Raw genomic sequence first — 14,433 nt, forward strand, 5'->3', positions numbered from 1 at the left:
TCTATATTTTCATCTTTATAAACTAGATTCTCAGTATTCTATTTTTTGTATATTCATAATTATTTATGTAACTCAGTCATATTAGTAATATTTGTCGAGAAAATCCCAGGACTTACTATAAACATCATTATTCTTAGTAATGCAATCCTATGCAGAATACATCGAGACAAAAGCCGAACTTTACATTCCTTGTTACAACGTACCGTCTCGCCTCCACCCTCCACTTATTCATCAATTAGCAATCATAAAGGAAGTTGCTCTTCCAATAGTAACGTTATCTAAACTAATTTTAATGTCAATAAGAAACACAGAATTCCGAAAATACAGCGAACGCAACACGAGAAAACAATGGAGAATTTATTTCATGCCCTTCTTGACACCTCAGACCCCTTAACCCCTTGCCGTACTTTGACGTGTCTGACTCGTGATTATGATTTCTAACAATAACCTATTAAGTAAGGATGTTATTTCATCTTTTTAAGTCGAAATAAAATTCTGTCTTTTTACCACTAATATTTAAGCGCTGAAGTAATTGTAATCACACTATAAATATTAATTTCATTTCTCCTCCAAGACATTATTCCAATCGAAAATTACTTAATCGTTGTAACTGCGAAGATAAAAATACTGCAAGTGGTTAATAACACTTTATCCCAGTGTATTGGTACTCGATCATGTAAAGAACCTTTAAACAACGTTTCTTTGCAATTCTTACAAGAATCAAACCTATCTGAATCAATATTAACTTTTGATGCCACGGAGGGATAATTTTTTCATGTTTCCATAATTTATTTTAGTTTTAATGTCACGATAGCAGTTAACCCTTTGCGCTCAAAACTGTTTTAACTGTAAATCTTAAATGACATTTCTGGCTTAAAGTATTTCCATTCAACGTGACAAAGTGCATTTCATGCACTTGAAATTGATTTTTATGTCTCGTAGCAACAGTTTCATCATTTTAAATATAAAACTCGTTAGTATAAAAATTATTTTGGGACGTGACAGAACGTCCACCACTCGAATGCAAAGGTTTAACAGTATGTCTAAAAATACATGGCGATCCTAACACAATCAAGAAACGTTCTATACTCGATGGGAAGGAGAGCCATAAACATGTCATTTTGAAAACTCCATTTGTCAATTCTCAAAATAGTCCACTGCGCGACCGTTCGAAATGCAGAAAAAAGTCAGTCGCTCGGAAGATCCGCCGCAATTTATTCGTAACAGTATACCGAATACCGCAGCGGAATATATTCGAGAGAGCCGGAGCGGCGTGTTCCGTGGCTGCGCGCGACGACCGGGCATCCGCCATCCGCCATCCCCAATTACTCAGACAGCGTGTCAGAGCCATGAAAACGGCTCTAAACCGTGATGGCGGCGGTCCGATTAATTGGCCGAGCGTCGCGGTAGCCACGTAGGCAATCGGGAATTTAGAAAGCCGCGCGCGCGGCTCGTTCCTTGGAACCCGTTCTTCCTGGATTTCGACGAAACAGCCCCTGTTTATCGATCCCGCTTGCATACCAATTAACGGCAGGCGTCCGCGGTGCTTAGAAATCGTTCCGTTTTGCCTCGTTACCGATCAACCGGCCGCCTGCTCGCCACGGACAATGGCTGCTATCGCTCGTCCGCGTAAACACAGCGTGGTCAAGCGACGAACAGCCAACCAACACGGGACATCCATATGTATGATTATGAGGACGTTAGGAGTTATCACCGAACGGAGAAGAGCCGCAGATAGAGAACAAGAGAGAGAGAGAGAGAGAGAGAGAGAGAGAGAGAGAGAGAGAGAGAGGGGGGGGGGGAGGGGGAGGAAGAGAGAGAGGGGGGGGGGGGGGGGGGGGAGCGAGACTCGGCGAAGAACGAGCCCGCAGCTAAGTTCATATTTGTGCATTACGCTCACGTGCAACGATACAATAAGGAATCCTTCGTATCGGGGGATGCATGTTAAGTACGGCTCGCTCGTTGCACCCAGCGACGCGGCCCGCGTCGCTCTTCGCCACGATTCTTTCTCGTACACACGATAGTACCCCGCGTTTCCTTGACGCTGTCACCGTCAGCCCGATCGTTCGATGAATTCACGCCCTGACTGCTTCAACCCTTGGACGTCGATCCACCGGACAGCGAACTTTCTGTGCGGATGGACGGCGACGACGATGCTTGATCGCTGAACGCGCACAGCTGCCTTGTCAAACTGACATTTGGTACCGAGCCACTGAAAAGTGTTTTACACGGTCGCTACTAGCCGTTGTCCAATGATGGTTTTCGTTTTAACACTAGAACTACAGAACGAGTCATAATGACTAGTTTTTAAATTTTTCTTTTATAATTCCTGATATTATATATTTGTTTGCATGAGGGATCTCTAAGTAAACCTTTTTCATTCCAACGTTTATTATAATGTAAATTAGATACGAAGTTTAAATAAATCCAATGTCGCCACTGTTATAAAACAGTAAAGATTAGTCACATTTAGGCCTCAGTAGATCTAGTGTTAAGTATGATAATTAGGTTTCTGATTTTATTATATTTTATTTTATTGTATCGTATTTTATTTCATTTTATTCTATTTCAGTGTATGGTATGTTAATATGTAAGAAGATAGACTTGTAAATGCGCAAGGGAATTTAATAGAGTTCTCTCAGGAGAATGTTTGCCTTTAGTGCAAAAACAGTGGAATGTCATCTCTTTGTTGCTAAAATAATTGAATGCAAGTTCCTCGCGGCTAAAGTAACTGAATACAATCTCTCTGGTACTAAAATGATTGAATGTATCATTTTCGTTGCTTGAATAATTGAATATATTCCCCTCACACTTGAAATCATTTAATGTTATCTCTTCGTTGCTAAAATCGTCGAATGTAATCTCCTCATTGCTACAATAATTCAAGACTAATTATCAAAACAAATTATTGTGATATTCTAAAAATTATTTCATCGTCATTAAGTCATCAATTCACCGTCATAATAACGACGGTGTCTGCCTGATCCATGGACTGTGAAAAATTTGAGGTTTAACGTGTTACATTTTACGAAGGAGAAGATTAAACTGAAGAATGGTAGCCAGAATTCAATAGTAGTATGTCTGAATGAATGAGGAGGTAGAGGGTAGTAGGTCGAATACGCAAGTACGTGGAGCCTACGTAAGTTCAGCATGACTTACTTTCGATCGAATACGCTCATTTAGTATTGCTAGGATAGTTGCCAGTTCATCGAATAGTACAGTATTGTATGCATATAATTACGTAATATTATAGTAAATAATGTATAATTACGTGCTTAAAAATAAATGACAAAGTATATCTAAGTCGGAGAATATTTACGAATGTACCAATGTTACTGATAAACCCAACTTTTGTGGTTAGTGTATCCATCGGGAGATGAAAATTTCGTACTGTTTTATTGTCTGGTATCTATCCTAACAAGGTAGCAATTCTAAATGTAGCACCGCATAATCTGTGCCATTTTGATTCCTGAAACTAATGCTACCAACAAAACGAGTAAAAATAAAATGAAAATGTTGCAAAATCGGTAAGAGTTTCGCTGTACTGAAAAATAAGTTGACATACATTTCACATTCTACATCCTCTTTTAATCCTTTCAGTGCCGGCCACAAGTGTATCTAAGTGGAGAAAACTGAGCCAAGTTGTTGTAATGTAGTAACATTTGAGAACGAAGTTATAAAAACTTTGTCGAGAATAACAATTACAAAATTCTTAAATAAACACACCAAGGCATAAAACTTTTTTACAAATATTAAGAAAATAAACTTTAATCAAATGTATCTAGCAACGATACACTCTCATTTAACAGTATAAGAGTCAAGAATATTTTAACTTACATATTCTCAATACGTTATCTCATATCTGCGTATATCATTTATTCTGTTTCTGTTACATACTTGATATTAGATCATTAAGTATAATATTACATAAATTTTATAATAAAATTATAAAGTATGCATACCATGACGAGTAAATCAAAATCTTACATCAATAACTAAAAATCATGCTTTATCAAAGTATGATTTAAAGTGTAACTAAAACAACAATCGAAATGTTTCGTACACTTCGCACATACAACCTGGTGCAACAAAGCTATCATTTACCTAAACTTTACTAACCACCGCTCAAACGATAGTCTTCGTTGCAAAGCATTTTCATACAAACGAATCCGTCGACCGCAAGGAACATTTGTAAAACTTGTTGCACCAGATTCCTCTGACATGATTGCTCATCATCGAACATAGATTCGAATATCCATACACCTTTGATGATGCCCCGTCGTTTAATATGTCCGCTGCGCGGTGTCGCGGCGCGATGTATTTATAGTTGTTAACAAGAGCAAAGGACGCTCTCTGATTTTGAAAAAGCGCTGGTGGCACGCATCAGTATGTGCTAACAGCGCGGCTATTACGGCGGAGCAGCGTCGGGCATTTGCACGTATCGCGCACCTAATCAAAGAGAATCATGGCGTCTCGTAAGGGCGTGGGTGCCTGCAGTCGATTACGCGCGTGTGTACCTGTCCTACTCCCACCTGGCCGCGCGAGGCGGCGCGGCGCGGCGCGGCGCGGCTCGGCTCGGCGTCGACGCGAAACACGCCGTCGCGTTATTTTCGCCCGGTATCGGACGCGCGGCTCTCTGCTCCTCGTTCCTGTCGCGGTTTCTACGTCGATTTCGCGGCTATTTTATTTTTTTTACGTGCCTCGCATACCGCCCGCGTAATTGCATGTAGACGCTGCGTGAGATAAATCGACGATCGATCGTCGATTGAGTAACAGAAAAAGTCGCGGTCTATGAATAACCATGAGGGACGGTCTTACTTCACGGGGGCTCGGGGTAAACGGAAACAACAACCGGCGCTATTCCTAGCCGATGTCTCTTCCTGTTTGCCATTTTACCTGTCGCAGTACACTCTGGTGAATTTCCATTTGGAATCTATCGCTGGATTACATCGAAACCATAAACGACAAAAGTAAATCGAACGAAAACCATCCGGGAAATGATCTTTTAGTTTCTATTAACCTTTTAGGTACGGCAGGATTTTGCGCAAATAAAGTTTTTCGTAATTAAATTACCATTTTCTCTTAATATATATTTTTTCCCGTATATCTATATATAGTATTAATAATATATATTCTTTTCTTAATGTATTGTATATACACACTTTCACTTTAATTGTTTGCTTTAATAAATAATGAAACAATTGAGTAAAGCACGAACCATTCGCGAAAGCCACTATAGTGGCGCGCCGTACCTAAAAGGTTAAGTGTAGAAGAAAATTCTGTCGCTTGACAGTGAATTTGGACACGAGACCAAGCCCTTTAATGTGATCCAAAGCAGTAGTCTAATGAATTCCAAGCTTAAAGCCCTTTCACTTCTGTAGAAGTTAACTTTTTCATTGACATCTGGTGGCCTTTCAGATCTGGGTTCATCTTTAAAAACAAAATCATCCGTAGAAAATTTCGCAAATCAAATTTGGCATCTTCGAACTATTACTGCGTCCTTTCTGAACACGTCGCACAAGTCTTCTTTTGCCTCCATCGCGTTATTCACCTTTTGGAACTCATACAACATACAATATTTTAAGTGTACTTTTTCTTCACTCAAATTTACAGTTTTACAAGTTTAAAAAAACTGATTGAAATACAAACACATGTGCATAAGTCATCAATCATATACTAAACTTACTGCTTAAACCTGTTTCAGTCGGATCAGAATTCTTGTTAAGAATTAGTTAGTTGGATCAATACAATAACAATATACTAAACAAATACAATAACAACTAACAATAGTTAGTTGGATCTATGAGTTATTTTGTTGTAGTGTCAGTCGAAATTTAAGTGAACTTATTACTGGTTAAATGGATTTAGTTAATCGCGCTGGTTAATTGCAGTGCATTTTTCTTGTTATTAATTCGTTATTTTCTCCATTTGCGTAGGGTAAATTCACCTGTAGCAACACTTACATGTTCATTCATATTTTGGTTACTATTAGAAAAATATTCATTAATTATTCGCTAATTTTTAAGCATATTTTTCATACTTCGTTCTCTCATATTTAACTAATTTAGATTTAGCTGTTATTTAGAAACTTTGACCGACAAATATACAATTAATTACAAATATCATAGGATGACTACACAGTAACTGCAGCAATGCTTCGCAATTTGTCGTTTATCTATTTATTCCTATTTTCATTATCCAGTTTGTAATAAATTGAACAATTCTTACTAAATTCCTTTCCTCTTTTTAATTCATATCGAAGGAAGTGTGTTCGCGATGAGAAATCAAACGTAAAATCGTAAACTTTGCTTGATGCTTAAATAGTACAAGAAATATAGAAGTTAATATTTTTTATAAACAGCATCAAATATTTCCAGTGAAAAATTTTCTGCAATGTGTGCATAGAAAATTAACACTACGTCATATGAATTAATTAAAAGACATTTTTAATATGAGAGAATTTCTTATGTAATAGAATAATAAGCGTTTACCATCCAGTTTGATTTAGTAATCAAAATAAAACTAAATAAAATAAACACAAATTAAACACAATAAACAGACCATATCACATACTTCTTTTAATAAGAGTAAGTCTGCAGTATTAGATTTTTTTGTTATCACTGACTTCGTTTCGACTGTTCACTTCTTAGTTGCATTTAAAATATTTTGTAAAATAAAATCATCGAAAATATGTGTTCTCTCATTGTAATTTTTACCGAATTGATATCACTATGTTACGCTGGATTTATTACAATCTTCGCAACCACATGTGGTGTGTAGAATAGGGAATTAAGGTAGATTTCATCCTGCAAAGCCAAGTAATAATTATGTTTGTATTGCAATATTGTAGTAATAATACCGTTCATGTAATAGAAGGTTCACATAACGGATGTTCATACAATGAAGGTTCTACCGCACTTACAACTTTTCGTTCAAATAACTAGCGTTTGCGTTCAGATAAATGGATTTGATCAAACACTTAATTCATTTCTCACATGATAATAATAGGTGTTTACATAATTGGTGCGAGGCTCAACAATAGTACCGAAAAAAGCAGAAGTTCACTACGTCGGGCATTGACCAAATTGTCATTTCAATAAATATAGTATACTCAATATCCAAATAAATTTTGCATGGATAGTTAGAATACAAAAGTACAATCCACTACGATAAATTCGAATTGCCTACTTTTAATAAGGATTAAGTTAATTAGGATACTTTGACTCTGTCGAAATTTTGGGGGTAGATTTACGGCACTTGACGCGTTAATAGTAAATCCTTCGGCTATCTATACACCAAAGAAGCTCGCAGTGACTTTCGTTCCTTTATTTCCGTCGCAGCGCACAAAAACGCACCGCCATCCGTCGGCCGCGACACCATCGTCGAAGCCGGAGAGCGGCTCCGCGCGAGGGTTAAGAATCGGCGGGCGCGCACGTGGCTCGCTTACAGGCCACTTCCGGGGAACGTCGCCCTTGGCTCGCGACAAGGTAGCCTCTCCCGCGTAGGTGTACGAGCCGACCTCTTAACCATCCGGCAAGTGTCATTAGCAGCGGTGGGCGGGGCCTCGGTGGCGGCGAGTTCTAGCGGCGTCCGCATCGGTGTGCGGCTCCCGTCGCGCGATCCGTCTGTGCGTCAACGAAGGGTGCAGCGTGACGTAAACACGGTGAGAGTGTGCGCGGTGCACGTAGCCCGCAGGTACCGGCAATGGGCGTGCCGGGTTTCCCCGCTGTCGGCGCTCGATTGGCCGGCGGAGGGCCGAGTGGGCGGCGCCGGCAGGGCCGAGACTCGGCGCACGCTCTCGCGCCCTCTTTCTCGCGCCTCTTTCCACCATAAGGTACTGTCTCTCTCCCCCCGATAGGTCTCGGCGCGCGGCTCACGTTACAGACCCGGTACAGTCCGGTCTAGTCTGTCGTTCGGTCACGAACCGGCCGTTTAGCTGTCTGCCTGCAACCCCCGCGTCCGACGCGCACAACGCGGCCGCGTGATCCTCGCGATCGAAGGGACCCGTAACAGCTGGTCCACGCGAGACCGTCCGAGTTGTTGACACGCACGTGCGCGCGCGTGAGCTACCGTCGATACGCTTATACACACCAGCATCGAGACGTCTGCTGTCGTCTCCCTGCTGTCTTCCCTCCGCTCTCGTTTTCGTTGCCGTTCCCGTTGTCCCGTCGCGTCGACGTTGACGTTGACGTTTCTGTTTCTGGTTTTCGCGTCTGATATCTGATGTCGGGACGGTTCGATCGGGACGCGAGATCGAGACGTGTCGCGCGATGGACGATGACGATCCGCGGGATGATATGACTGTTCCGCGGGGTGGTGCGCCGACAGCTTTGTTCCTTGGTGCCGGAAGGTGAACTTTTGTTAGTTGAACGTGGTGCACGGACGATCGGAGAGTAGTGGTGGCAGTGCTCGACGAAGAACCAAGAGGACGACGAAGGGGGTGGAGGATTGAGGGAGAAGGAATATAAGAGAGATATTGAGAGGAATTTAGGAGAAAAAGAGATGTTGCCGTATCAGGTGGCCATGGATTATGGGGGCTTTCAACGACAAAGCCCGGTCGGGGTCGGTGTCGGTGTCGGCGTCGATGTCGGCGGACCCCATCAGGGGGCCGCTGGGGCGCTCAACATCAACCCCGCGTTCACGCACTCCTGGTTCGTACCGGCGGACCTCTGTGTCCCGTACAAACAGAGTCAGGGTCCTCTCCTCGAGCCAGGGCATGTTGTTTCTCTTATACTTATTTTTCTTACTACTTTTACATTAACGCATCGTTAGTCATTTTGCTCGCGCGTTACGATCTACCTAGCCCATTCGCTGCCACACCGTTCCACTATGCTATCAAATCCTGAAAACTTGGTCACATCCTAAACATGGTCTCGGGTTTCATTAAAAATATTTGCGTTATTCAATTTTAATCGAGCGCTATAACAGCGTGATGAAAACTGCGTGGCAATTTAACCCTTTGAGGACGAATGTTTAAATCTTTACGATATCAAGACTATATATCTTACTCCAAAAGTATAACATTTGGTCAAAAGATACATTGTTCACTTCTACCATTATTTAAATCTTTGTTAAGCGATCTAGCTTTCCGAGGAAAAAATTGTTTGCAGTTTGAAAGAACTTCGTTTCTAAAGGGGTGAAGTGCTCGATCTCTCACCAGTTTGCAAGTACAAATGCCAAGATCTTGGTCTTTCATTAGAGTCATTATACGGATATTTAATCGAACAACGAACCTCTATGTTCGTTTTCGAGACCTTGGCCAGGTTTTGGTGATTTGGTACCACTGTACGTCGCGTCGGTTTGGAATTCCTGGACGGTCGTCAGCGCCGCTACCCTATGCGTAGCGAGGACAAGTTGATTAGGGTACAAACGCTTTTGTCTTTTCGGGAGGGGGAGAACGCAGTGAACCACTCCGCTGCCGTATCATTGGTAAAGATTTGACAAATGGAGGGGAAACCTTGTATCTGATTTGTCGCACCTTGCGTACACTGTGCTTGAATGGGGTGTAACGAGTCTCGCTGCTCGGTTGAACAGATTCACCGGGTTTAACCCCTCCGCGTGGCCGATGATAATTTGTCACTTTACCGGTGACACGGCCTTTCGCGAGGACTTTGTGAGACTTTAATTAATGAGACACTGTGCGAGAAGCTTTGAAGGGTTTCTTCTTATCATGTATTAATCGTTTCTTGATTGGCAAATGATATTAACCCGTTACACTATGCTCGCTTTTACAGATACGATGATTAACACTTCTTTCTGAAAATATCTATTGTACGTTCGTAACTAGTATAATTATTATTGAGTAATAACATCTATGTTTAGTAAATTACGTTTGATTTCTCCTTAATGAGTTTGGTACGACAGTATAATAATGCAGAGGGTTAATTATGTATAATGACAAATGTAGCTTAATTTATTGGGGGAGAATTAATCGATCACAACCGTCTCTCTATCGCGTTCGTAATAAATAATTTGATGAAAGCTCTGAATATGGAATGCGGATTCTCCGCGTGTAATAAAAATCATTAATTTTTTTTATGTTTGCATCAAAAGTAAAAATTGTTCAATAGAAAGGTACTTCTTCTCTTAATAATTTAAGGAAATTGCGAATAATGTAACAGTATTCGTTGATTCTTTTACTGTTTTTACTGATTCATTATTGTATCTACTGAACTTTGTTGCAAATACATACAATCCGCAATCTAATTTTCCCATGTATATAGAACGTCTTGCCGTGTTCTATTTGTAAAGAAAGCAAAGTGTCGGGGCAAGAAAAATTAAATTTATTTCACGATTACAATTTGTAAAGATCTACTTCTCTTACAGACTGAGTTTCCCACGAAAACTGCTAGTCTTTTGTGAAAAAATATGCAAGCATTCGAAGCCCTTAACTCTCGACTGCACTGTTACGCTTTGATTGCCGCGACAAGACCTCGCCAAATTGCATAGTGATAAAACATTTTATTTAATGAAATGAAAACGGAAAAGTCTTTACTTTTACAGCGATATATCAACATAAAAATTAGTTTCCAAATCTGTGCGAATAATTCAGTCACCTACACATAAGTGGCGTGGCAGTCAGAGTGTTAAATCGACCATTCTACCTCACTGTGTTTCCCCCGACAAAAGCGCTTTCCAATAAAAATAAATGTTATATGTATCGTTCTCTAAGTTGTTGCATTTTTTAAGCCGCGAAGAAGACAAGCGTAGGGACAACTAACGTTTGAACGTTTGTACAGATTAATGTACTCATTGCAATGATTAATTGCAGTGACTGTAAAAATTAATTTCAATGATTGAACGTTTTAATGTAGATGAATTTCCCTTAATATACAGAAGTTAAACGAATGTAAAATAATAACTGTATTAATTAGAAAATGCAAAAACTGTAGTATACGATACTTGTCCTCTTAATCGAATGTAACATACGTTTTTATATGAAATGAGAGAAAATGTAACAACTAGACTGCGGATTTTATACATTCATGGCGAGTAGCAGAAATATAAAATTGTGAAGTCATAAGAAGAATTCAGTAACGCTGTCACATTGTCATCAATTTATCAAAATTATTAAAAGAAACAATGTAGTTCTGTTTAAATTCTATTTAGAATACAATCGTCATTGGAAATTCTTATTTTACATAAAGATCCGCAGTCTAGTAAGAACCAATTTTTGAGAAAGTTGCATTACCATTTAATCGAATGTGAACCACTTCACGACTCGACGATGCACATGGATGCAGCAGTGAATGGGCTAGAGGCATGTAGCAAACTGCTCTCTCGAGGTAGATCGCGACGATTGTTAACATCACTTAATCATAGATATTCAAACGCTCCGATTAACAGAATTCTTAGGACAGCATAATATCACTTAATCGATACATTTCAGAGAGAAAACGCAGGAACGGAGAGTTTCAGTGAAAATAACCACAAAGGGGAGCGTACATCCGATCGCGTTTCATTATGAATCACGTTCGGCGAGCAATTTCTCCCGGCACGGGCGATTTTTCTGGTCGATGCGGTCAGCTCCCGATTTTGTAATTCAAAAAGTGTAAGACATTAATATGTGACGTACGTAACGTCGACGATGACGTTACGGAGCGTCGCTGTAAATAGTGCGCCGTAAAGCTGACGTTATAACTGTAAATCATTCCTCGTGTGCAGGATGTCGAATTTTTATCAGGCCATCAATCACCTTTTTTATCGGGCCCGAACCAAGTGTGGAAACTTTATAGGGGAGCATTTGAATTTTTACGCGGAACATCGCAGGGTTGCTCTGGCCTTTCGCTGGGCGAGACCGCGGCGAACGCGGGCGTGGAACGCGGAAAAACCGTGGCACGATTTACCTAAGGTGAAAATCGTGGACGATTCGGGGATGAAAGAAGATCTCGGGACTAAATTTTGCAACGGGAATTAAATATTCTCGGTTTCGGTTGCTTCACTACCGCATTTCCATACGTATCGTCGGTCTTTTATAGCCGTACGTGAACACACCGAGTCCGTGGTACCGGTTGCACGACAGAAATATCACAATGGCGTACCGGTAAATCCAGCTTTTTTTCGCTTCGATTAAACGACATTGCGAAACCCGACGTTTAGATTTGTTTCTCGTAGCGCAGATAAATCGCGCGTCTCGAACGCGAACCATCGGCCAGCATTCGATGCAATGAAAGCTAGCTGTTGCAGCTGGTAATACTGTTTAATATATTACTGTTAAAGCAATGCCTTTTGCGCATAAATCCCGCGACCTCCGTTGAGAAAAGTATAATGGCAGCCAGGGTTCTCTTAACCCTTGGTCCTCTAAAGTACTACTTTATAACTGCTTGGTTGCCCTGTTGAGTTTTCATTTTACATTGTTGCGTTTTGGATTTTACGAAAGGCAAATGACTTAACCAAAGAAGAATATATTATTAAATATTCTCCTTTTTCATTTAAGAAAATAAAAATATGTGTTATCACTAGATCGTGGATTTTATGCAGTTATGATAACAATGTGTAGATCAGATACAAAATAGTAAAAACATTAAAAGTTTTTTTTAATTTCAACTTATAGAAATGATTAAGGAATGAAAAATGTTTGCGTAGCTTCTGTATCTTGTTAATTAATGTAGACAATTTTTATTTTGCATAAAAATCTGCTTATTCCTTGATTAATTTAAGGGAAGCCTAAAGTACATCGTAAAATAAGGATGATGTTCGACAATCTTTGTAGAAAGCAATGCAATTTTTCGTCACTTTCCATACATATACTTTGACATTTTAAAATATATAAATTTTTTACTTTGCATTTTATCGACGTTTACTGAAATAATAAATCTTGTTCATCTTTTTTTATATAATTACGCGTTGTACGAATCTAAGTCGAGTTCAAAAGATTAATAAACTGCTTCAAAAACAAAGAAGCAATTCCTGTAAGAATCTCGTGTTTCACATTATAAAAAGTTGCTGAAAATCATTTTTATTCAAACGATTTATTTAAAAGCTCCTTCGAAATAGAATAAAGAACATAAAATAGAATAAACAACATAAAGATCGTATGAAGTTAGATAAGAATAATTAATTAAAATACAAAAAAAAACTTATTGAAAAGGATTTGAAAAGAGTAATTAGTAATTCGTCCACTGTTTTTAAATTTTCGTTCATTCTTTAAAATTCGTGATTAAAAATTAAACCATAACTTTGATAGTTAATGTTCAATTAAAGTCAACAAAATTTAATAATAATTTCACTTTGCATGAAACCTATTAGTCGCTGTTGTAGAGAACAAAATTCGTAGTTTTTCACTCAGTTAAAATGTCTGAAATTCATTTGAAAATATAAATTAAACTGTCGCACTGGAGGAAATTATAATGAAATTCCGGTGACGTTAATTTAATCATGTTGCAACATTATTAAGCTACTGGAACATCCAACAGTTACCACGAATTCTTTATATCCGCGTTTTTTCATGACCCTTGTGCAATTCTTTTAGCATGAATTTCATTCAGGTCGACGCGAGAATGGAAGCAGGACACATTAAGGACGTTAACATAATTTCAGCAATATATTACAGTGATACACGGCGCCCGTATAAACGCGGTTACATAATTGGCCGGTTATTACGCCCGGATGAGTAATTTTTCTTCCTTGCTAATTGGCATTACGGTCTCCGCTTAAAACAAAAATGAAACTGGCACCGATACCCATCGCGCCCCAATCCTTCGAGATTTTAAAGATTACAAAACAACGTGCCGTGTTTGAACATCGGAGATTACAGGGCCGCGCGCAAACGGTGCCGTGAAATACGAACCCGTGATAATTAAAATCGAACGATTATCCGTTTTACGAAGAAAAGGGGTTGCGGGGTAGATCTGCGATCGTGTCCCGCGCGTATCAACGATTGTAATGAAGTTTTACGAGCTTGTAAAGTACTTGCTAATACGGACACGCGGGTTCCTCTTCCTTTTTTTTTCTTTAGGCAGTCGAGATATGATTTTATAGGGCTATATCCGTCCCCCTATGTTCTTTTCACGGGGCCATTATCAAGTCAATAATTCAGGGACTGGTGCCGGTAAAAACCGCATGAAAACTGACTATTCGCGAAACGTTTAAAAGTGTTATGGGAACTTTACATTTCTGACTTTCCATTTGCCTTTTTCCCGTTTACGATATCACTGTTGCAATCGATATACTAACTTGTGAATTATGAACATTGTACAACCCCCGGCAAAAAGTATTCGAACATCTTTTAAAACGAGATGAAATGAATAATATTTTCAAATTGGAATAGATCACTTGTATTTTTTGAAATGTTGAAGGGATTAGATTTTTGTATAATGTACTTTGTTTAATTATGATATTAGTTACTAAAAATGCATAATCAAGCTATAGTCACTAAAAGGTGTAAAGATTACCTTGTTTTAGACCCAATCTATGAAAAGCTGAGATTCTCAT

The 14,433-nt window shown here is 39.4% G+C and overlaps 1 protein-coding gene across 2 annotated transcripts in view; it reads left to right on the forward strand.

Annotated features, from left to right (window-relative positions):
• The first annotated feature begins 8,246 nt into the window (after positions 1-8,246).
• The window catches only part of LOC144477021 (protein trachealess-like), a 53,499-nt gene continuing 47,312 nt past the window's right edge, over positions 8,247-14,433 (forward strand). For both annotated transcript variants that reach the window (XM_078194421.1, XM_078194423.1), the window contains exon 1: positions 8,247-8,651. In XM_078194421.1, the coding sequence (XP_078050547.1) occupies positions 8,503-8,651 (149 nt within the window). In that variant the 5' untranslated portion in view covers positions 8,247-8,502. The remainder of the gene's footprint in view (positions 8,652-14,433) is intronic.

Source organism: Augochlora pura, chromosome 11 (genome assembly GCF_028453695.1).
Source record: "Augochlora pura isolate Apur16 chromosome 11, APUR_v2.2.1, whole genome shotgun sequence".
Lineage (NCBI taxonomy): Eukaryota > Metazoa > Arthropoda > Insecta > Hymenoptera > Halictidae > Augochlora > Augochlora pura.